General features: G+C 43.0%; 1 protein-coding gene across 1 annotated transcript in view; it reads left to right on the top strand.

Annotated features, from left to right (window-relative positions):
- The first annotated feature begins 8,009 nt into the window (after positions 1–8,009).
- Positions 8,010–25,132, top strand: part of HIRA (histone cell cycle regulator) — an 82,966-nt gene continuing 65,843 nt past the window's right edge. The window contains exons 1-8 of the mRNA XM_075832383.1: positions 8,010–8,234; positions 8,874–8,936; positions 10,674–10,784; positions 10,982–11,072; positions 11,810–11,904; positions 12,355–12,450; positions 12,567–12,727; positions 12,830–12,997. Of these exons, the coding sequence (XP_075688498.1) occupies positions 8,198–8,234; positions 8,874–8,936; positions 10,674–10,784; positions 10,982–11,072; positions 11,810–11,904; positions 12,355–12,450; positions 12,567–12,727; positions 12,830–12,997 (822 nt within the window). The 5' untranslated portion in view covers positions 8,010–8,197. The remainder of the gene's footprint in view (positions 8,235–8,873; positions 8,937–10,673; positions 10,785–10,981; positions 11,073–11,809; positions 11,905–12,354; positions 12,451–12,566; positions 12,728–12,829; positions 12,998–25,132) is intronic.

Below are 25,132 nucleotides of genomic sequence, written 5' to 3'. Positions count from 1 at the left end.
GTGCGCTATAAATTACATTTTACTTTATTCTGCGGGTCGATACGATTACGGCGATACCAGATGTATATAGTTTTTTTTATGTTTTGTGGAATTTGCGCAATAAAATCACTTTTCGATAAAATAATTTTTTTTTTGTGTCACCATATTCTGAGAGCCATAACTTTTTTATTTTTCAGTCAAAAAAGCTGTGTAAGGGCTTGTGTTTTGCGGGACGGGTTGTCGTTTTTATTGGTACTATTTTAGGGTACATGCGACTTTTTGATCACTTTTTATTCTATATTTTTGGAGGGTTGATGACCCAAAAAATAGTGATTCTGACATTGTTTTTTTAATTATTTTTTTTGCGCTGTTCACCGTGCAGGAAAAATAATATTATAGTTTTATAGTTTGGTTTGTTACGAACGCGGTGATACCAAATATGTGTACTTTTTTTTAACATTTTCATTTTTTTCCTATAATAAAAGACTTATTATAGAAAAAAAAAATTTGGGGTTTTTGTAACTTTTATAACTTGTTTTTACACTTTTATAAAACATTTTTATTACTTTATTTTTTAATTTTTACTTGTTTTACTTGAATACCTGCAGCACTAATGGCTGCTATAATACATTACACTACCTAGGTAGTGTAACGTATTATAAACTGTCAGTGTGACGCTGAGAGTCACACTGACAGGAAGCTTATGAGGCTTATAACCGACTGCAGCACCCGCAATCGGTCCCCGGGAAAGTTTGTTGTAGCAACAAACTTTCCAGTTTGTTGTAGTAACAAACTTTCCAGTTCGTTGCTACAACAAGCTTTCCCTGCGATCACATGACCGGGACCTGAACCAATTAGGTCCCGGTCATGTCTCCGGGACCAGAGGCAGGGGTTAACAGCGCGATCCGGGTGTCAGCGCTACTCTGAGACACCCGGATCGTGCTTTTAACACCCACCGTGAATTCACGTCGGCACTGCACAGAGCCCAGCAAATGCCGACGTGAATATACAGTGGGCGGTCGGGAAGCGGTTAAGGCTATATTCACACGTAGCAAAATTGCTGTTGATTTTTAATCTGGATTTTCTGTGGCATAAAATTTTAACAAATCTCATCCACACGTTGCAGAAATTTTCTGTGTATATTCAGTGCAGAATCCACAGCGGAATCAATAGCGTAGTCGACTGCGCTATTGATTCAGTCAAAAAACTGAACTATTACGGAACAGAGACAAACGGAAAACATTAGCAACGGAAGCATTACCTTTGAAATCAATGGTAATGCAAACAGAAGCTATGGTTTCCGTTTGCCTTTCTGTTGATGGGTTCCTCTGACGGAAAGCTCAGACCGAACCCATCAACGGAAAGCGAATGCTGATGTGAACACACCCTTAGAGCAGTTTTACAACCATTTCTCTGAAGCTCCCCCAAATACAAAAATAATAAACTCTCTAATATGCTTAAATTTGCAATTCCCTTCCGATCTAGACATAAACAAGAATGTTTCCAATCACTAACAGCAAGCTGCTGCTCAATTTGTGTGTTGTGTGACTGTTTTGGCAGGATTGCCTGATATACAATGCATTTGGAAAGTCTTCAGAGCCTTTCACTTTTTTCACATTTTGTTATGTTGAGGTCTTGTGCTAAAATAAAATAAAATCCAAGTTTTTTCCCCATCATTCTGCACTCAATATCCCATAATGACAAAGTGAGAACAGAATACTAGTAATCTTTGCTAATTTATTGAAGAGGAAAAACTAAAGTATTGCATTGACATAAGTATTCAGACCTAGTGGCCTAGCTATAGGGGTCGCAGCGGTCGCAGTTGCGAGCGGGCCCCTAAGCCTGGGGGGCCCACGGGCCCCCGTTGCCATACCACATACTTGTTAAATAAATCTTCTGTGCCGTGACGTCGGCACTTCTTGGTTACGGTCACATGGTACACTTAGTGTACCATGTGACCGTGTTGTCACGTGACATGTCTTCCAGCCAGTGCAGTGGAAGAGCCGGTGCGGAGGACTCCAGGTAAGCTGCAGAGTCTGTATTGTATTGTAATGTATTGTGTTATATTGTGTTCGCTTGCAATGTATTGTAATGTAATGTGTTGCCTTATAATGTATTGTGTTGTACTGTGCTGTTTGCGGTGGAGACTGGGGGCCCGTTAAATTACAGCCCCCCCCCGTCCTCTCTCCACCGCAAACTGCACAATACATTACACACTGTGGGTCGCGTCCCCCTGGGGATTCGTGTGAAGACCTCCGAGGGGTCGCGAGTCACTCACTGAGGTCCCGGTTCCATTCAATGGTTCCACTCCAAAAAGCTGACGTCGCCTCGATCCAGCATTCACTGTGCCCTGAGCGGCTCGACGCGGGGCTGGCGGGATGTAGCGACATCATCGCGCCTGTCTGCGCCGAGTCACTCATAGCACACACCGGAGGAGGCAAAGGATCCTCCACCCGGCGTGGGAATGGGGATAGGTAAGTAATTATGCTATTTTTCTATTATGCACATATGGGGGCATTATACTGTATGGGGGGCTGATATTGCGGGGGGGACAACATTATACTGCATGGGGGGCTGATATGGCATGGGGCTGATAAGATGGGGGGCATTATACTGCATGGGGGCTGATATGGGGGAATTATACTGTATGGGGGCTGATATGGGGGAATTATACTACATGAGGGGCTGATATGGGGGGCATTATACTGCATGGGGGCTGATATGGGGGAATTATACTGTATGGGGGGCTGATATGGGGGAATTATACTGTATGGGGAGCTGATATGGCGGGGCATTATACTGTATGGGGAGCTCATATGGGGGGGCATTATACTGTATGGGAAGCTCATATGGGGGCATTGTACTGTATGGGTAGCTCATATGGGGGGCATTGTACTGCATGGGGAGCTGATATGGGGGGCATTTTACTGTATGGGGGGCTGATATGGGGGGCATTATACTGTATGGGGGACACTATAATGTATGGGGGCAGCTATGTGGGGCATTATACTGTGGGGGCTGATATGGGGAACATTATATGGTATGGGGCTGTTATGGGGGGACATTATACGTTATGGAGCATTATACTGTGTGGGGGCAGCTATGGGAGCATTATACTGTGTGGGGGCATTATACTATGGGGGCTGTTGGGCAAGGCGTCTGGGAATAGGTGCACGCAGGGGTCTGATGATGGTGGTGTTGGGGAGGGGTAGGGGGGCCCAAGCTGAATTCTTGCACCCGGGCCCATGAGCCTTTAGCTACGCCCCTGTTCAGACCCTTTACCCAGCACTTAGTTGAAGCACCTTTGGCAGTGATAACAGCCTCCAGTCTTCTTGGGTATGATGCCACAAGGTTTTCACATCTGGATTTGGGGATTTCCTGCCATTCTTCTCTGCAGATCCTCTCGAGCTCTGTCAGGTTGGATGGGGACCGTCGGTGGACAGTTATTTTCAGGTCTTTCCAGAGATGTTTGATTGGGTTTAAGCCAGGGCTCTGGCTGGGACACTCAAGGTCATTCACAGAGTTGTCCCTAAGCCACTCCTGTGTTGTCTTGGTTGTGTGCTTAGAGTCATTGTATTGTTGGAAGGTGAACCTTCGGCCCAGTCTGAGGTCCAGAGCACTCTGGATCAGGTTTTCATTAAGAATATCTCTACTTTATTCCATTCATCTTTCCCTCAACCCTGACCAGTCTCCCTGCCCCCGCCGCTGAAAAACACCCCCACAGCATGATGCTGCCACCACCATGCTTCACTGTAGGGATGGTATTGGCCAGGTGATAAGCAGTGTCCTCCAGATATGACGCTTAGAATGGAGGCGAAAAAGCTCAATTTTGGTTTCATCAGACCACAGAATCTTGTTTCTCACAGTCTGAGAGTCCTTTAGGTGCTTTTTTATAAACTCCAGACGGCTTTTATGTGTCTTTGCCTGTGGAGAGGCTTCTTTCTGGCTACTCTGCTATAAAGCCCAGATTGGTGGAGTGCTGCAGTGATGCTTGACCTTCTGAAAGTTTCTCCCATCAGCACACAGCATCTTTGGAGCTCAGCCAGAGTGACCATTGGGTTCTTGGTCACCTGTCTTACCAAGGCCGTTCTCCCCCGATCACTTAGTTTGGTGGGGTGGCCAGCTCTAGGAAGAGTCCTGGTTGTTCCAAACTTCTTCCATTTAAGAATTACGGAGGCCATTGTGCTTTTGGGAACTTTCAGTGCAGAATAATTTTTTTTGTACCCTTCCCCAGACCTTTGCCCCCGAACAATCCTGTCTCTGAGCTCTACAGGGAAGTTCTTTCCTCCTCATGGCTTGGTTTTTGCTCTGATATGCATTGTCAGCTGTGAGACCTTATATAGACAGGGGTGTGACTTTCCAAATCATGTCCAATCAAATGAATTTACCACAGGTGGACTCCAATCAAGGTATAGAAACATTTCAAAGATGATCTAGAGAAATGGGAGGCCCCAGAGCTAAATTTCAAGTGTCAAAGCAAAGGGTCTGAATACTTACAGTATGTTCATGCAAGCTTGAGTTTTGAATAAATTTGAAAAAATTGCTAAAATTCGGTTTTCACTTTGTCATAATGCGTATTTTTGAGTGCAGAATGATGGGGAAGGCCTCAACATAACGAAATGTGAAAAAAGTGAAAGGGTCTGAAGACTTTCCAAATGCACTGTATTGTTAAGATCCTGTTTGTGATATCCGCCGAGCTTATACATTTTTAAACACTAAAAAAGCATTGAAACGTACAGCTCGGTGTATACATAGACTATAATGGGCCAATCGTAGAATAAAATAGCATCTGTTTGGTCTATGTTTGTCATGGTTTACGTTGGGATACTGTTTTTTGAAAGCACAGAAAAGTGTAGTCTGCAACGCTATTCTGTACTTAAAAAAAAACGTATGCGTGGCGTAACATTTTTTAGCATTGATCTCAATGGACGACGTATGCAAACGTAATGCTATATTTTGTATCCGTTTACATATAGTAAATCTATCCGTTTTTGTTTGTTGGTTTTTTTTTTCTATCAGTGTTCACTTTAAAAAAAATCTTATACTTTTTTTTAGGTAAAAAACAGACAGAAACGTATACTGACGTATGAGTATACGCTAAACATACACGCTATAAAAAACTGACGTAAACAGAAAATGGTACACGTTTGTATACCTTTTCAATAGTCCACATTTTTCTAAAAAACTTATACGCGTGCCGGATAGCACAAACGCGATGTGAATGGGGCCTTAGGCACACACCCCGTGATCACTACTTAAAGAGACACTAAACTTTCAGTCTAAGGGCTTGATTACACGTAACAGAATTGCTGCGTATTTTCCATCCGGAATTGCGGACGGAAAATATGCAATGGAATACACAGTAGAACAGGGGATAGGAGCAGCACTGTGTAAATGCCAAGAAAACGGTTGGTGCTAGCTTCAAAAATAAGGAGTGACGCGCTCCTCATGCATATATCCAAGAAACGAGACTAGAAGCAGCACTCAGCAAAAAAATGCTTCCATGGAGGAAGTGAAACGTTGCTGTGTTGGGTGAATAAATTCACATTTTTTGCTGAGTGCTGCTTTTAGTCTCGTTTCTTGCAATGGAATACAGTAGCAGCAAAATGGGTGTGATGTAACAAATGTCATCCATACGATGCGGAAAATTTCCATCCAGAAATTCACCTGCGGTGCGTAATTCGGAAAGTGGACTGATTTCCTTCGTTTTTCTGATCTACTGTATAATTTGCTGCAGAATTTCTTACAGAGGGTGGACTGACATCACAGGGAGAAGAAATATCACCATCACACAGCCGTTAAACAAAACGCACCAAAAAAAGCACTATTTTCTGCAGTAAAATAAAAACACATGAAATGGTGCGGATTTTCTGCCAGTAAATGCGGAAATTCTGCGGAAATTTTCTGCAGCAATTACGTTACTTGTGGACAAGCCCTAAAACTTTCCATACGCATTCAATCAATGTCGGCGGGATCCATTTTCTTTAGATCGTGTGCAGGGCTTATATTCGACGTGCACTGTTGAGGCCCCAGACACAGAAGCCTCACTTGGACAGATTTGCAGGTGAGGTATCCGAGTCCAACAGCTTTAGCAACCAGCCGCTCTGCCTTACCTGCATTGTCTCCCAATAAGCGGTACCTAGTAGCTGCTTATCTCCTCTCCCTTGAGAAAACAAAACACTCCTGCTCTTTTAGACCTGCATGTTTTTGGGGAGAGGAGTAGCCATCTAAGGCTTTCTTTCACATCTGCGTTGCGGTCCCGTTCTGACGTTCCTTTGGAGCTTTCCGTCAGAGCGGGACCATGATCAGACAAACGGAAACCAGGTTTCCGTTTCCATTTCCATCACCATTGATTTCAATGGTGACGGATCCGGTGCCCATGGTTTCCATTTGTCTCTGTTGTGCACTGGATCCGTAGTCGACTACGCTATTGCTTCCGGCAAAACGACGGGTCCGGTGCACAACAGAGACAAACGGAAACCATGGGCACCGGATCCGTCACCATTAAAATCAATGGTGATGGGAACGGAAACCTCTGGTTTCCGTTTGTCTGATCAGGGCCCCGTTCTGACGGAAAGCTCCGAGGGAACCCCAATGCAGATGTGAACGAAGCCTTATGTGTATGGCCAGACTCCTTAGGGTATGTTCACACGTCTTAACAAATTACGAGCAATGGGCAGATGTTCGCAGGCGTAATGGAGCCGTATTTTCAGGCGTAATTAGAGGCGTAAAACGCCCGAATTGTGTCTGAAAATAGGCCGTGTGAACATACCCTCACTATACACTATTATTGTATCTATTGGTAGGTAGCCATTTTGGGCTGGGTAGAGCCTATTTGGTTTCTAACAGGAAGTCCAGAAAAATATGTGCCCCCATGATCGCTTCTTTATAGTACAGAGCTCTATTGCTGAGAACCTCCAAATACATTTATTATATACATATGTGTGAATGATATTAGCAGCTCTTTCCACTTTTATGGGCTGCTGTGTTCCTTTAAAATAAAAGCAGTTAGCAAAACGTGTGACTATGAGTGGCTTGTCAGTCAGTCCGCAGCCTTTGGCCTCATGCACACGACCGTAGCCCGACCGTAGCCGTGTGCACGCCCGTGATTTTCGTGTCGGCCGGCTGCGGACTGTCAGCGGACTGTCAGCCGCAAGCCGCCCGCACATGCACATGGCCGGGCCATTGTTTTCAATGAGCCCGGACCGCAACTCCGGACCATAATAGGACATGTCCGTACTTTCTGCGGTCCGGGTTCCCGGGCCGTGCACGGACCGCAAAAACTACGGTCGTGTGCACGGCCCCATAGAAAAGAATGGGTCCGCAATTCTCCCGTGGATTTGCGGGGGAATTGCGGACGCAAAAACACGGTCGTGTGCATGAGGCCTTAGGGTATGTTCACACGGCGGGGGTCCGTAACGGCTGAAATTACGGGGATGTTTCAGCCTGAAAACATCCCCGTAATTTCAGCCGTACCGGCATGTGCAGGCGCTTGAACGCCGCGTCAATTACGGCCGTAATTCGCGCTGCTATTCATTGGAGTCAATGAATAGCGGCTCGAATTACGGCCAAAGAAGTGACAGGTCACTTCTTTGACGCGGGCGTCTAGTTACGCGCCGTCATTTGACAGCGGCGCGTAAAAATACGCCTCGTGTGAACAGACAAACGTCTGCCCATTGCTTTCAATGGGCAGATGTTTGTCAGCGCTATTGAGGCGCTATTTTCAGACGTAATTCGGGGCAAAAACGCCCGAATTACGTCCGTAAATAGGCCGTGTGAACATACCCTTAGCGTCTGCCCATACTGCCTTCAGGACCAGCCCATCTCTGTAGCACAGACCAGCATCTCCGCTGTAGCCCGCCATAAATAATCTCCTCAGGTTTTCAACGTATCACCTAATATACGGGTCAGAAAATAGAAGGGTTTAGGAGTGTGCAGCCTCCCGGGGGTCGCTCGCTGCTGCAGTTATCTTCGCCTGTCAGTAGCGGTGCGTCCCTCCCTTTCTACGCTGTTCTTAACAAGGAACGCCTGCTTCCAGGTCTATGTTTCCAGTAGGACATTTTTAAACCTTACTTCCCGCGGGCTTCCGGTCTTGGTGCGGGTGCCGGAGCGGGATGGAGCGGCGCTGAGAGGCGGCTCCGAGAAGCCTGCACAGGGGAAAGCTCCGGTGCTCAATGGGCGGCCGGAGCTGACACCCTGCTCCGGGCACAGCGGGACAATGAAGCTTCTGAAACCCACCTGGGTTAATCACAATGGTGAGGCAGGAGCAGGCGGGAGAGTGGCCCCAAGGGGCCACAGAAGTTGGAGAGGTCGCCAAATAACCAATAACTTTTGAGTTTGAATGGGAATTTGACTATTTCTGTCTATGTGTAATATTACTAGTCTATACATGGCGATGCCCACGGAAGCTGCGATAGAGACCTGTATTATCTTGGGCGAGGTCACTGGTGATGGCAGCAGGACCAGTAGAAGTTTTCCAGCATTGTACATTCTAATGCTCTATTATGTATTGATGTCTGTGTGATCATCACCGTCACAACTCGCCACAATAGCCACCATATTAGCAGCTGGTGAGGGGTTCCCTGGGGGCTGGTTCTGCAGCAGCAGAGATGCACTGTCACCTGTAGAGGATGATGCAACACCTGGCATGGTGGCATCTAGTGCAGTGAGATCAGTCCATGCCCTGGCAGCTGTACATTATTATTAGTCACCAGTGTGTACATTTGACTAGATCTTGGCTGCGATTACACTACTGCTATTCTAGTGCAAATGATCTTTGGTGCGATAGGTCGCATAAATTATCCATTTCCTTATGCGCTTACAATAATGTAGGAATAATTTAGTTTGTATGTACCCATATGTTAAAACCTTTCTTTTTTTTCCCCTAATTTTAGGCAAACCAATATTTTCCGTGGACATTCATCCCGATGGCACAAAATTTGTTACAGGAGGACAAGGTGTGTTTTACTGTCATTTGTGGATTGTAAAGATCTTATTATATTTGCATGCCTGGTTTACTTCTACTCACGTATTGTTCTGCTAAACTTTGGTAGTATATCTCACAGCTGGAACAGACTAGGGATGTCACGATATCAGAATTTATACTTTATACCGATACTTTGTTTAGTATTGCGATACTCAATACCAAAACGATACTTTTGCAACAATAATAATAATAAGAGTTCTTCCATTTTCTGATGGGAGTCATGTGGTGTGATGAATTTTGAACCTCCTTGTGCCTCACATTAATAGTAATTAACCCCATCCTGTTCCTCCGTCATAATGGACAACATTGGGTTAATGTGTGAGGTACATGATGGGGTTAATTACTATTAATGTGAGGCACATGGAGGCTCAAAATTCATAATACCTCGTGCCTCACATTAATAAGTGAGAGAAAGCAGTTTTTTATTTTATAACCGCGTAAACAAGCATGACGCTATAAATGTGTTATTACGGTCGAGACGAAACAAAATGTGTATTTTATGTATCGAGACTTATTTTAACTTTTATTGTAATGTGTTTTTTTTAATTATTATTTTTTTTAACATTTTATTTTTTTTGTACTTTTTAATTTTTGAACTTTAATGTATTGGTATATATCTAAACCCTGGGTTGTCTGCCCATATATGGTATGGCCCTCGAATTCCTGTGACGCGATCCAGGGGCATCCCCCCTTCTCATTTTCCCCTTAATGCTTCTGTCAGCTTTGATGGCAGCATTCAGGGGAATAGCGGCAGAGATGAGGTTTCTCTGATCTCTGCCGCGGCTGTGTAATACAGCCAATGCCCCGCTCCTGCCAATAAGTGCGCACGCTGTCGGCGGCAGCGCCGGCACTGAAGACAGCACATAGCGGTGTTTTGCAGTGCGCCCGCCATGTTCTGTCTTCAGTGCTGGCAATCATTAGTGTAGCGCGGACCGCATCACATCATGCTGACCGCGCGCACACCTTTTCAGGAGTGGGGCATTGGCTGTATCACACAGTTGCAGCCCCGCTCTCATACATTCATGTGTTACAACCGCACAGCTTAGTTTTGAAATACATGAAATAACGGTATTGAACCTTTTGAGGGTGCACGGTATCTAAACAGTATCGAAGATTCAATGCGTCGTGCATCCCTAGAACAGACATTAGATGCATGCCATTGTTTTACTTTTGAGGTCACACAGCACTTCTACCCATAAGAACCGCAACACTATTGACTGTTGGAAGTCAGGCCAAAGTTGCAGTTCTGATACAGTAGACTATCTAAGGCATGTATACTTTGCCATGTAACATTGACGTATTCAATTGTAGCCAAGCATAGGGAAAAACGAGGTATAAACATAGCCTAAAGCTCTGTTCACATCTGCGTCAGTCTCCATTCGGGTCCTTCGCAGGTCCGTCAGAGATGACCAGAAACGGTAGTTCAGCATGCTGCGCTATTGTTTTCGGTAAAACCACAGACAACCCAACAGAACCCATTAAAGTCAGTGGTGTCTGGTGCAACAGAACCGTTGCTCCCGGTTTTCCCTTGTTCTACTCCTCTGATGAGCAGAACAATATAAAGCCCAATGCAGCTGTGAACATAGACTATGGTGTATCAAATAAAATGTGTTTATTAGCAAGTTATTTAAACACTTAGATATTGGCAACACACCAATATACCCTCAGTATAAGATCGGAATGGGTAAATAATGTTTTCTTTTCACAGGGCAAGATTCTGGAAAAGTTGTCATATGGAATATGCCACCTGTTGTTAAGGAAGAAGATGAGAAGAATGAAAGTATTCCCAAGATGCTGTGCCAGATGGACAACCACTTAGGTACCAGACTACATCGCAAATAACTGCTCTGGGGGTTCACACCTCTTGTTTGAACAAGAGGCGAGCTTTAAGATGGTGTCAAAGAACCCAGGGATAGGGACTGGCATTGGAAGAGCGGACTCCGTATGAGCAGTTCGTTATTATCGCCATGCTGTCACTGTGGAATTGGAATAATCTTTGCATACACTCTGTTTCAGCTTGTGTGAATTGCGTTCGATGGTCCAACAATGGAGCATATTTAGCGTCCGGAGGAGATGACAAACTCATCATGGTGTGGAAGAAATCTGGGTGAGCGGAGGACAACTGTCCACACTACGCCTTCTTGAGTGAATTGGTTATTAAAGGGTTTGGATTTTTTCAAATGGTAAACTGTAGTGGTGTTGTAATGTTGATTCTTCCCAATAAGGCCAGAGAGAGAGTCTGCGCCATTCCTAAAAGAATAGGATACTTGCAAACGGAAATTCGTCAGTCACCGCTCTCGCTGCTTATCATAAATAATACATAAATAAAACAATAGGCTTGAGCCACTTTCAGGCAGTTATCATTCTGCAACTGTTAAATATTCCCTTAGTCCCCAAACTCATGGCTATATTACTATCTGCTAGAGAACAAACTATCATTTAGCTTTTTGATGTTTTGTTTTTATCTGATCTGTTTACCATTTATTTAACTTATTCTGTTGTTGAGATATATATCTGTTACACATGCAAATATCTTATACAGTTCCCATAACCACTGATTGCTAGATAAGCATTCTGACTAGACTTTGGATATACAGTATGGAGGGTTGTCATCAGTGGCTCTGATATATTTCTTGTCATAATTTTCTAAAAATTCCCATGGTTTCTATAAAGAAACAGCTGATAGGCTTTTTTTGGGGGTAATCCTAGATGTTGTAATCCATATTACTAGTTGAAGTGCATGTTTTATTCTACCTTATCCTGAAATATCTATATATATATATATATATATATATATATATATATATATATATATATTTGTTCTGCTTTGTGCTCATTTCTCAGATACATTGGACCCAGTACTGTTTTTGGCTCCAGCAGTAAATTGGCAAATGTAGAACAATGGCGTTGCCTCTCCATTCTCAGGAATCATTCTGGAGGTAAGTACGTGTGACTGGGCGCACAGCTCTAAAGGCCGATACAGCGAGCGCCGAACAACGAGACAGCTCATTGATTGGCGCGCGTTTGGTCCTGTCTCAAGGAGCTATGGATGGGGACGAGCGGTTGTTACTCCGATCGCTCGTCCCCATACATTATTATCATGTCGGCAGCACATCTCCCTGTTTACACAAGGAGATATGCTGCCGACAACTATACTATTTTACTCTTTTAAAGCTATACGATCAGCAGATGAATGGGCGTTTGCTCGTTCATCTGCTGATTGCTGCCCTGGTTACACTGGGCAACTATCGGCAATGAGCGTTCTATGAACGCTCGTCTGCACGATAATCGCCCAGTGTAAAACCCCCAATGTAAAAGTAGTGTTGTATAAGCTGCGGTGTGTTATGATACATTATGTATAATTTATTTGTCTTTAAAACCCCTTTCAGATGTAATGGATGTTGCTTGGTCTCCACATGATGCATGGCTAGCTTCCTGTAGTGTTGATAACACCGTTGTAATATGGAATGCCCTCAAATTTCCTGGTAGGTTGGCTAAATTATATATAATCTCTGAACGTATTCATTTTATCAACCATTTTGAGACCGGTTTAAGAATGTTTGAAGTAAGTTTCATGGGAATATTTCACATAATCTTGCAGAGATTATAGCTACATTGAAGGGCCATTCGGGACTGGTTAAAGGACTGACCTGGGACCCTGTGGGGAAGTATATTGCTTCACAAGCTGATGACCATAGTCTAAAAGTCTGGAGGACCATGGACTGGCAGCTAGAAACTAATATCACCAAGCCGTTTGACGAGGTACCAGCTATATAACTATCTCAACATCCCCAAATGCTTTTGTGTTTTGTAAATAAATTGTATATAAACACTACCTAAAAGCAGCCTTATACTTTGTCCTAGTGTGGAGGAACTACCCATGTGTTACGTCTGAGTTGGTCTCCGGATGGACATTACCTTGTATCTGCTCATGCAATGAACAACTCTGGTCCTACGGCACAGATTATTGAGCGTGATGGCTGGAAAACGAACATGGACTTTGTGGGCCATAGAAAAGCTGTCACTGTAGTGGTAAGAATCCTTTGTATGAGGCATGATTATCTTAAGATTTGCACTGCATTACAATGAAGAAAATAACACAAAACCCTTTAGTGTTGGAGTAGTGTAAATAACACCTTTCACTAATATCTGACAAAGGTTGAGGTTAAATATTAACATAATCTTCTCATTTTAATTTTGTAAGGCAGTATATGTTATCCTCTAGTTATTTTGAGGAGATTCATGAAAGCTGTCTAACAGAGAAATGATCTTCGCTTCCCGAAGCAACCAGTCACGTCGCAATTTTAATTTTTCAAGAGTGCTATAAGAAAGGAAAGCTGTACTGCTCTGCTAGACCGTTATCATTAATCTCCCTTTGTGCGTTTTCTGTGTTAAAGGCTATATACACCTTCGAAAGAGGTTTTTTAATAAAAAGGTTTTGTGCAACTTTCTAATTAGTTTTTATTAAAAAAAAATTGTACTTTTTGAGTTACAGCTGCCCTGTATTCTCTATACAGAGCAGCTGTACCTTTCGCCAAGACCTGAATCGGTCAGTCCCGCGGACCTGAGGGGTTCAGTGTCAGCGAGTCGGATCCACCTGTAATCTATCACATCTAAGTTATGAACACATATTTGTCACATCTATGTGATGGTTAACGCAAGGATACTGCGTGTCAGAGACACGCAGGACCTGCTAACACTAAACCCTTCAGTCCCGCAGACCTGGCAGGTACACAGAATACAGCGCAGCTGTATTTTAAAAAGTACGTTCTTTTTAATAAAAACAAATTATAAAGTTGCACTAAACACACTTTTTGTTTTTTTTGTTTTTTTTAAACTCGTTTTATTGAATTGTAGTACAAATGTAATCCGTATTTGTATATAATAAAATACCGGATACATCGGAGAATGAATGAAACCTATCAGGGAAATACTTCAAGGAGTATATGAGATCAGACATATAAAACCACATCAGCAGTAACAGAATATGTATATTGTATAACGCATGTAACACAAATGTAATGACATCCATTGTGTGTCAATGAGATTCTAATATCAGTATACCTATGCGGGTTATATTGAGTTAATGAAGAGGTACACCATGCCTCCCAGATCTTAGAGAATTTATCAATACAACCTCTGTCTATACATTATTCTTTCGTACGGGACAATAGAATTAAGGGATTTCCATTTAGATGTGGTAGGAAGTCGTGGATCCATCCATCGGAGAGCAATAGTTTTACGCGCCATAAACAATACCTCTCTAAGAAATGTCCTCGTGTAGTATGGCCGTTGATCATCTAAGATACCAAACAGACATACTTGCGGGGTAGAGGGGACCGGTATGTGCATTATGTCAGTAGTTACCCTTACAACTTCTTCCCAGAAAGAGGAAATAGCTGGACACGCCCATATCATGTGCCAAAAATCTGACCTTTGAAAGCGGCATCTGTGACACTCCGTACTCGGGTACCTGCCCATATTGTTCATTCTAACAAGAGTAAGGTAACTTTGGTGAATTATGGATAGTTGTACCATCCTGTTGGCCGCGGGAGAGACTGATAGTAGAGAGGAGAGAATCTCATCCCAATCTTCTCCCGACAGGTCTGCTGTCTGAGCAGTCCACCTGTCTTTCACCTGTAGGGGTGAGCTGGCTGATTTGGCCTGAATGAGGGATGTGTATATGGTGGAGATCAAGCCTCTGGGTCCCTGGGATCTAAAAATTCCTATCAACGGGAATTGGGAGAAGTTTATCTCAGAGGATGGGTATTGGGACTTAATAGCGTGGCGTAATTGTAGGTACCTATAAAAGGCTTCGCTAGGTAGCTCAAAATCAGATTGCATCTGTGTAAATGATTTGAGGACATTATCCATGTAAATATCCCCAATAGTGCATACCCCATGCTGAATCCAAAAGGACCGGGCTAGAGCATCTGACAACTGCGTAAAAGTATGGGGTTAAACCATAATGACATATCTGTTTTCACGTCGGAGTAACCATAAATAGATTTCGCAGCCATCCATACCTGAGTTGCCACTTTATGAATGGGTAGCATGTTTTTTATGGTACCCGGAGGACTCTCCAACACTGGCCACAAATTGGAAATTTGCAAATGAAACTCTAAATGATGGTCCCTATTCGGCAAGGGGTTTTTCTCAACCCATAACATTAAATATCTTAATTGTCCCGCCAAATAATATAGGAAGAGAGCTGGTAACGCCACTCCTCCTAATGTTTTTGGACGTTGCAAGGTGATTCGGCTGAGTTTAGAACGATTAGAGCTCCATATAAAAGCTGGAAATAGTGCATGAATCTGTTTAAAAAAAGACTTAAACATTGGAGTCGAAGCATGTTCAAGGATATAGAGGCATTTGGGGAGTCTGACCATTTTGATTAATTTGATTATACCGGCCACTGCCAGGGGAGGAGTGCTCCAAACCCTAAACTTGACCTTTTTATATATTCCAATTGTGGAAAAACATTGGATACATGATCATTCCTATGGTCTTTAATAATTATGCTATATACTTAAATGAAGTTACAACCCGCAAGCCACGTGCAGTCGGACCATCCCATCCCCTGTAAAGGCATAAGGAAGGACTTACTCCAATTGATGTGAAGTCCAGAGAACTGCCCAAAGATTTCCAAAGTTGTGATTGCTAGTGGAAAAGAAACACTCGGTTGAGACCTGAAAAGGACCATCTCGTTGGCATATAAGCCAATTCTATCCTCCCTATTCCCCAAACAAATCTCTTTGGGGAGTGCTGTCGTATCCGTATAGCTAATGGCTCAATAGCAAGGGCAAAGAGCAATGGGGAAAGGGGACATCCTTGCCTAGTGCCTCATCCGCATCCTGTGGGGAATGAAAGAAAATGGATCTTTCACAGACTACTATCCTCAATCTTGTGGGGTGAGACATGGAATACAGTATGCCCAGATCTATCAGGCATCTCTTGACCGCAATAAATGTTGCACGGCGCTCTCGTACGTCAGCCGAAAAGTCAGGGAATATAGAAACTTTAGCCCCATTATATGTAATCTCTGGAAACCTATGTGTCAGGCGCAGGATCATATCCTGATCATAGCAGTTATGCAGGCGCGCTAGCAACGGTCTAGGTAACGCGCTCCCGGGGGTGGTGGTCTTCCCGGTACCCTTTGAGCTCTTTCCACCGCGAAAGCCAGCAGGAACCACGCGTCAGGGAGCAAATCTCTTATCCATTGCAGGACGAAATCGCCTGGGTACTGACCTTCAACCCTCTACGGCATTCCGATTTATACGAATATTATTCCAGTGGAGCCGGTTCTCAATATCATCTGACTTGTGTTTCTAGAGTTCGGCCGCTGACTCCAGATCAGCAATGGCGCCAGGTAAAGATGCTGTCCTGTCTTCTACGCCTGATACTCTGTCCTCCACGTGGGTCAGGCGTTCCCACGTGGCTTGCATGTTCTGTCGTATAAGATCAATATCTATCTATCTTAACTTCCTCCAGCTTACTGGTAAGCGAGTTTTACAGGCTGCAATAGCTGATAATCTTTTGGTGGTCATTTCAGACAGTGTGGGCTCTGGAACTTCCTCTGAGGCTTTGGCTGAGCCCCCAGAGGATTCTCCTCCTCTAGTACATTGTGGCAACTGGGTTCGGTCGCTATCGGACACCATCTTGCCCATCTCCCAGAGCGAATTCTTGCAGCTTTCTGTAGCCGTTTGACCTCTGGTGGGGGGCTCATCCTAGCTGTTTTAGCTGCTCTCAACCATCTAGATCTTCGGAACGGAATTTTGGAAGCAATAGGATAAATGCAGGATGATAATGGCGTGGGTTCACTGCGGAGCTACAGACCCATGCGACTGCTCCTGCTGCCCCCCCCACTTTTTTTTGGAAAAATGAAATACAATTGCTTTCAAAGGTGTACATAGCCTTTAACCCCTTAATGACGCAGCCTAGTTTGGACCTTAAGTCCCAGACCACATTTTTCAAATGTGATGTGTCACTTTATCGTTACGGTAATAACTTTTGTAATGCTTTTAATTAATACAAGCAATTCTGAGATTTTCTCGCGACACATTGGACTTTGTTAGTGATAACATTTGGTCGATAACTTTTGTGTTTATTTGTGAAAAACGCATACATTTAGAGAAAATTTTGAGAAGTTTCCATTTTTCTAAATTTAAATGTATCTGCTTGTGATACAACACAAAATAGATATTACTTCGTATGTCCCATATTTCTACTTTGTTAGCATCGTTTTTTTGTTTTTTTTTAACATTGCTTTATTTTTCTAGGACGTCACAAGGCTTAGAACTTTAGCAGCAATTTCTCCAATTTTTAAGAAAATGTCAAAAGCCTGTTTTATAGCATTCAGTTAAATTACCCCATTTTAAAAACTGCACACCTCAAAGTATTCAAAACCGCATTTAAAAAGTTTCTTAATCCTTTAGGCATTTCAAAGGAATTAAAGCAAAGTGGAGGTGAAATTTTTAATTCTTTTTTTTTTTTTTTCTCGAAGGCAGAATGTTTTACCATAGAAACACAACTCAATATCTACTGCCATGAGTCTGCAGTTTTTAGAAATATCCCACATGTGGCTCTAGTATTGATAATGGACTGAAGCAAAGGAGCCCCTAGAGGATTTTGGGGGCCTCCTTTTTATTAGAATATAATTTAGGTAACTTGTCAGGTTTGAAGAGGTCCTGTGGTGCTGAAACATAGGAAACACCCCTTAAAAGACACCACTTTGGAAACTACACACCTAAGGGTATAGTGAGCATATTAACCCACAGGTGTTTTGCTGAATTTCTTGGAATTAGGCCATAAAAATTAAAATCTATTGCTCAGAATGGCAGGAGCGCTGTTTGGGATGCACATTTTGATTGTTTTTTGGGTGCCATGTCGCATTTCCAGAGTCCCTGTGGTACCAATACAGTAGAAACCCCTGAGAAGTCACTCCGTTTTGGAAACCACGCCCTCAGGGCATTTCATTTAGGGGGGTAGTGAATATTTTGACCCCACAGGTGTTTCATAGATTTTATTAGAATTAGGCAGTGAAAATAATGAAAAATGTAATTTTTTCCAAAACTATGTTTTAGCTACAAAATTTTCATTTTTACAAGGTGTAATTGGAGAAAATACAACGCACAATTTGTTACTCAATTTCTCCCTAGTACAGCAATACCCAATGTGTGGCCCTAAACCAGGTGTGGGGAACCTTTATTCTGCCAAGGGCCATTTGGATATTTATAACCTCATTCGCGGACCATACAAAATGATCAACTTAAAAATTAGCCTGCTTTATATGATCAAATATTTAATTAACTCACCCCTAATGTGATGGCTGGTACTGCTTCTCTTTGCTGAGGCATGTGATGTTAGCTGGTATTGATGAAGTTCCTACTGTGTCAGTCAGTGTGGAGCGCAGTCGACTCTTTGCAATGGTAAGTTTTGAAAATAATTTGCAGAAGTTACTTAAAGGGGTTTTCCCATCAGTTACATTTGACATATACAGAGGATACTGGTACTCGCACCTATCTCTAGAATGGGGCCCCCTAAACACAATTCTACCTCCTGTGTTCCAGCTGATTTCCAACCATGGAGAAGAAAGCAGCGTAGCATGCGAGTTACGCTTTTTCCTTAAATACTATTCAGTTCTGTGGGACTTCCGGAAACCGCGTTGTTTAGCGACGCTGTTTTCTCATTAATGGTTGGAAATCACAAGCTTCAGCCACAACACAGAGGTAGAACGGTGTTTAGGGGCCCCGTTCTAAATAAAGATCTGGGACCCAGAGGTGGGACCTGCATCTATCTGACATTTGACATATCCTGTGGACATATCATAAATGTCCTTGATGGAAAAAAGCCTCTCTAAGTCACCTGGACCTCACTTCGAGTAAGTAGGGCGGGCGGATGGAGCCAAGGATGGAATGACACGGTAGTCAGAATGAGTTGGGGCGTGCTGTGACGGGAGTGGACCAGTCCAGTTACCTGACCGCACTTCACAGACTCTGGTAAGGTGACCGGACTGATCCAATCTTGGGCCGGCATGCACCGACCTCACTCAGACCGCCGCTGCTGCCACTGCCAAACTTGGCTCCTTCCGCCCTTCTGCTGCTCCTAACTGTGAGCGGGTAGGGTGGACTCGCTGCAGCCGTGGTCAGTGAGGTCTGGCCGTACCAAATGATCGGGCCGGACTCTCCCCTGCCATAAACTGATGTTTGGACACATGGCAGGGCACAGAAGGGAAGGAGCGCCATTTGGCTTTAGGATCTCCGATTTAGCTGGATTGGTGTTCGTGCTCTGTCGCATTTGCAAAGCCACTGAGGTACCAGAGATTAGTGGAAACACCCGAGAAGTGCAATAGTTAAAATTTTATTAATTTAAACTTTTTCCTTTTTTATGTTTGTACAATTTTTATTATTTTTACGTCCCAGTTGGGACTTGAGGTCCAGCTGTGTGATCGCTGTTATAATACACTGCAATACTTATACCTGTTTATGCTGCCGGTTGCCAAAGCAACCATCAGCACCGATGGTGTTGTAAGCTGTTAAATACGGCGACCAACCGCCGCATTTAAGGAGTTAACCCCTTCCCGACATTTGACGTACATGTACGTCATGGAAAGCATTGACTTCCCGCAAAATGCCGTACATGTACGTCAAATGTTTGGCACCGGCTCAGAAACTGAGTCGGTGCCATCATCACCGGATCTCAGCTGTATCTTACAGCTGACATCCGACTGTAACGGCGGGGACTGAAATTAGCTTCGATTCCCGCCATTAACCCCTTAAGTGCAGCGCTCAAACGCGATCGCTGCACTTAAGGTGTTTGCAGCTCATCGGAGCCCCAGCAATGAAATTGCCGGGGTTCCGGTGGCTGCAATGGCAACCGGAGGCCTAATACTGGCCTCCCGGTCTGCCTAGCACCGAAGCCGGTCAAAATCCGCCCGGCGGCGGAGCCTGATCGGCTTCCGTAGCTGCCGGCAAGATGGCGCCGGGTCAGGAGCTGATCCGGCGTCATCAGCGGTGGATGTCAGCTGTACTGTACAGCTGACATCCACCTGTAACGGCAGGAACCGGAGCTAGCTCCGATCCCTGCCATTAACCCCTTCGATGCAGCAATCGAAAGCGATTGCGGCATCGTAGCGGTTACTAGCAGATCGCCAGCCCTGACAGGCAATCGGGACTGGCGACTGCTGTTATGGCAACAGGAGACACAATGGTCTCCTGCTCTGCCATTACGGAAGCCTATTAGGCCCCGCCGGGAGGCGAAGCCTAATCGGCTTGCTGTCAGTGAATGACTGACAGATCTAATACATTGCACTACATAGGTAGTGCAATGTATTAGAAAAAAAAAAATCTGACCGTTGGACCTTCAAGTCCCCTAGTGGGACTTGAAGAAAAGTGTAAAAAAAGTGTAAAAAAAAGTGCAAAAAATAAAAGTTTGAAAACAATAAAAGTTTCAAGTAATCAAATAAAACACAATCCCCCTTTTACTCTTATCAAGTCCTTTTATTATTGAAAAATAATAATAAACCATATGTATTTGGTATCGCCACGACCGTAACGACCTGAGGTATCAAAATATTGTATTATTTATTGCACGCGGAGAACAGCGTAAAAAAAAACGTAAAAAACGTTACCAGAGTTTCTGTTTTTTAGTCACTTTGCCCTACAAATATTAGAATAAAAAGTGATCAAAAAGTCGCACGTATCCAAAAATGGTACCTATAAAAACTATAGCTCGTCCCGCAAAAAACAAGCCCTCATACACCTCCGTCGACAAAAAAATTAAAACGTTATGGTTCTCACAACTTTGCGACAGAAAAAAAATACATTCTTTTTACAAAAGTAATTTTATTGTGAAAAAAGTTGTAAAACATAAAAAAATGCTATAAATTAGGTATCGCCAGAATCGTACTGACCCACAGAATAAAGTTAACATGTAGTTTATAACGCATGGTGAACGCTGTATAAAAAAAACCGAAAAAAGCTGTGCCAGAATTGCATTTTTTTGTTTACCTGGCATCCCAAAAAATAGGATAAAAGGTGATCAAAAAGTCACATGTACCCCAAAATGGTACCAATAATAACTACAGCTCATCCCGCAACAAACCAGCCCTCATACCGCTACGTCTATGAAAAATAAAATTAGTTATGGCTCCAATAAGTCAGGAAATAAAAAAATATGCAGTTGTGCCCGAGGGGAACATTTCTTCTGTTTGAAGAGGCGATTTATCAAGGACCTAAAATTAGGGAACCAGGAAAGGGAGGGCCCAAACATATCCGCTGGAAGCGACGGTGCCCGTATTATACCAGGACAACACTTCCCAGCAAAATTCCTCAAACTACAAAGGTGCAGAGTGTGGACCAAAAGGGGGATAAGAAATTACACGATTTATCAGTGCGACACTGGCCTGTGCGGAAAGGATTGCTTCACAGTGTAACACACATCTATGGATTATTAATTTTTTTTCATACCACCTGACTATGCCCCTTATATACTCTGCCCCGCTTACATGTACCCCCACATTATAAAACACCAGCAATACTCAAACAAATTTAGTACCAAGCAAAATCCGCTCTCCAAAAGCCAAATGGTGCTCCCTCGGCTCTGAACCCTACAGCGTGCCCAAACAGCAGTTTCCTTCAACATATATAGCATCGTCATACCCAGGAGAACCCTTTTAACAATTTTTGGGGTGTGTGTCTCCAGCGTCATAAGCTTGGCATGACATATTTGCGACTGAATGGCATATCTAGGGAAAAATATAAATTTTTAATTTGCACCATCCGCAGTGCATTCATTTATGGAAAAGACCTGTTGGGTGAAAATCCTCACTACACCTCTTAATAAATGCCTTGAGGGGTGCAGTTTCCATAATGGGGTCACTTCTCAGGGGTTTCTTTTTATTATTTCACATCTGAGCCTCTGCAGTTGTGAACCAATACTTTGTAAATCGCCAAATTAGGCCTCCACTCCGCATGGTACTCTTCACTCCTGAGCCCTGTCATATGTCCAGGCAAAAGATTAGGGCCACATGTAGGGTGTTTCTAAAACCGGGAAACGCCGCATAATAATTAGAGGGCTGTCTTGTTAGGGTGGCACAAGCCGGGCACCACATATTGGCATATCTATGGAAGAAAATCCCATTTTCACTCTGCAACATCGAGTGAACACTAATTTCTACAAAACACCTGCAGGGTTAAAATGCTTACTACACCCCTTGGTAAATGCATTGAGGGGTGTCGTTTCCAAAATGGGGTCACTTCTGGGGGGTTTCCACTGTTTTGGGCCCACAGGCGCCCAGAAACCAATCCAGCAACATCTGCACTCCAAATGGCGGTCCTTTCCTTCTGAGCCCTGCCGTTTGCCCAAACAGCAGTTTATGACCACATATGGGGTATTGCCGTACTCGGGAGAAATTGCTTTACAAATTTTGGGTTCTTTTTTTTTCCTTTATTTGTTGAGAAAATGAAAAAATTTGCGCTAAAGCTACGTCTTATTGAAGAAAAAGGACTGTTTTTATTTTCACTGCCTAATTCTAATAAATTCTATGAAACGTCTGTGGGGTCAAAATGCTTACTACACCCTAGATGAATTCCTCAAGAGGTGTAGTTTCCTAAATGGAGTCCCTTTTTGGGCGTTTTCATTGTTTTGTCCCCTCAGGGGCTTTGCAAATGTGACATGGCCTCCGCAAACCATTCCTGCTAAATGTGATCTCAAAATGCCAAATAGTGCTGTTTCCCTTCTAAGCCCTGCCGTGTGTCCAAACAGCCGTTTATTACCACATGTGGGGTATTGTTTTACTCGGGAGAAATTGCTTTACAAATTTTACGGTGCTTTTTCTCCTTCAGTCCTTCTGGAAATGAGAAAAAATTAGCTAAACCTAGATTTTTTTTGAAAAAATGTAGATTATTATTTTCAGGGCCTACTTCCAATATTTTCTGCAAAAAAACTGTGGGGTCAAATCGCTCACTATACCCCTAGATAATTTCCTCAATGGGTGTAGTCTCCAAAATGGGGTCACTTGTGGGGGGTTTCCACTGTTTTGTCCCCTCAGGGGCTTCGTAAATGTGACATGGCCTCCGCAAACCATTCCTGCTAAATGTGGACTCCAAAAGCCAAATGGCGCTCTTTCCCTTCTAAGCCCTGCCGTGTGTCCAAACAACCGTTTATTACCACATGTGGGGTATTGTTTTACTCGGGAGAAATTGCTTTACAAATTTTACGGTGCTTTTTCTCCTTCAGTCCTTGTGGAAATGAGAATAAATTAGCTAAACCTACATTTTCTTTGAAAAAATGTTGATTTTAATTTTCACGGCCTACTTCCAATAATTTCTGTAAAAAACCTGTGCGGTCAAAATGCTCACTACACCCCTAGATAATTTCCTTGAGGTTTCTAGTTTCCCAGATGGGGTCACTTTTGGGGGATTTTCAATGTTTTGGCACCGCAAGAGCCCTTCAAACCTGACATGGTGCCTAAAATATATTCTAACAAAAATAAGGCCCCAAAATCCACTAGGTGCTCCTTTGCTTCTGAGGCCGGTGCTCCAGTCCAGTAGCACGCTACGGCCACATGTGGGATATTTCCTAAAACTGCAGAAACTGGGCAACAAATATTGAGTTGCATTTCTCTGGTAAAACCTTCTGTGTTATAAAAAAAATTGTATTAAAAATTTATTTCTGCAAAAAAATATGAAATTTGTAAATTTCACCTCTAAATTGCTTTAATTCCTGTGACATGTGTAAAGGGTTAAGACATTTTCTAAATGCTGTTTTGAATACTTTGAGGGGTGAAGTTTTAAAATGGGGTGACTTTTTGGGGGTTTCTAATATATAAGGCCCTCAAAACCACTTCACAACTGAACTGGCCTCTGTAAAAATAGCCTTTTGAAATTTTCTTGAAAATGTGAGAAATTGCTGCTAAAGTTCTAAGCCTTGTAACGTCATAGAAAAATAAAAGGATGTTCAAAAAACGATGCCAATCTAAAGTAGACATATGGGGGATGTTAATTAGCAACAATTTTGTGTGGTATTACTGCCTGTCTTACAAGCAGATACATTTAAATTGAGAAAAATGCTAATTTTTGCAATTTTTCACTATATTTTCGTGTTTTTCACAATTAAATACTGAATGTATCGACCAAATTTTACCACTATCTTAAAGTCCAATGTGTCACGAGAAAACAATCTCAGAATCGCCCGGATAGGTGAAAGCATTTCAACGTTATTACCACATCAAGTGAAACATGTCAGATTTGAAAAATGAGGCTCTGTCAGGAAGGTCAAAAGTGGCTAAAGAGGGAAGGGGTTAATCATTGGTTTGATAACTGCTGTACAAGAGAAAACCGAAACTAGAACAACGCTAAGTGTAATGGTACGTGTAACACAAATATATAGATCCTATTGAGGACAAAACACGACCTTATATGAACGATAAAAGAATATATATTTTATTGAATGATCAAGCTAAAATCTACAAACCTGTAAAGGTAATAAAAATGCAAATGCAAACTTCACAAAGGAACAGAGAAAGAAAAGATGCGGTGGGCATAACAAAAGTACAGACTGTGTCAAGGTCCTATACAGAATCAATGCATAATAGAATGTAATTTTAATCCAATATTTATGACCTATAGTCATGGAAAAAAGGGGGGAACCAGCGCAGTGTACCAGGATAAAAAATCGAATCACAATGGCAATATAAGTAAATAGATGTAATCGGTCATGAGGATAAATAACCAAACATGGCACCAGACGCATGAAAGGGTTAGAAAAATGCTGATATACACAATACCTGCAAGGTGCCACTGGGCTGGAACACAGGGAAAACCCAGACGGGACCGGTCATGCACCACCGCTGCGTTCCTGACTTTTAAAAACTTAAAGGGATTCCCACCTTTAAACGTTTATGGCATATCCACGGAATATGCCACAAAAGTCTGATCGATGCGGTTTCCAAAGTTATCCACTTGTCCTTCCTGGTGAGGCTGCTTCCTCATTCAGGAAGAGAATTGATTCCTTTTGGAGTTTTAGATGCCTTTTTTTTTGGGCTGTCTTTGAAGACGCAGCACAAAATGCGCAATGCGAACCCAGTCTTACGGCATATCTGTGGATATGCCAAAAATGTCTAAGTTGGGAATAACCCTTTAAAATACCCTTTAGTATACATTAAAG

This window comes from Rhinoderma darwinii, chromosome 1 (assembly GCF_050947455.1).
Source record: "Rhinoderma darwinii isolate aRhiDar2 chromosome 1, aRhiDar2.hap1, whole genome shotgun sequence".
Taxonomy (NCBI): Eukaryota; Metazoa; Chordata; class Amphibia; order Anura; family Rhinodermatidae; genus Rhinoderma; species Rhinoderma darwinii.
This window is presented reverse-complemented; position numbering and strand designations above follow the sequence as displayed.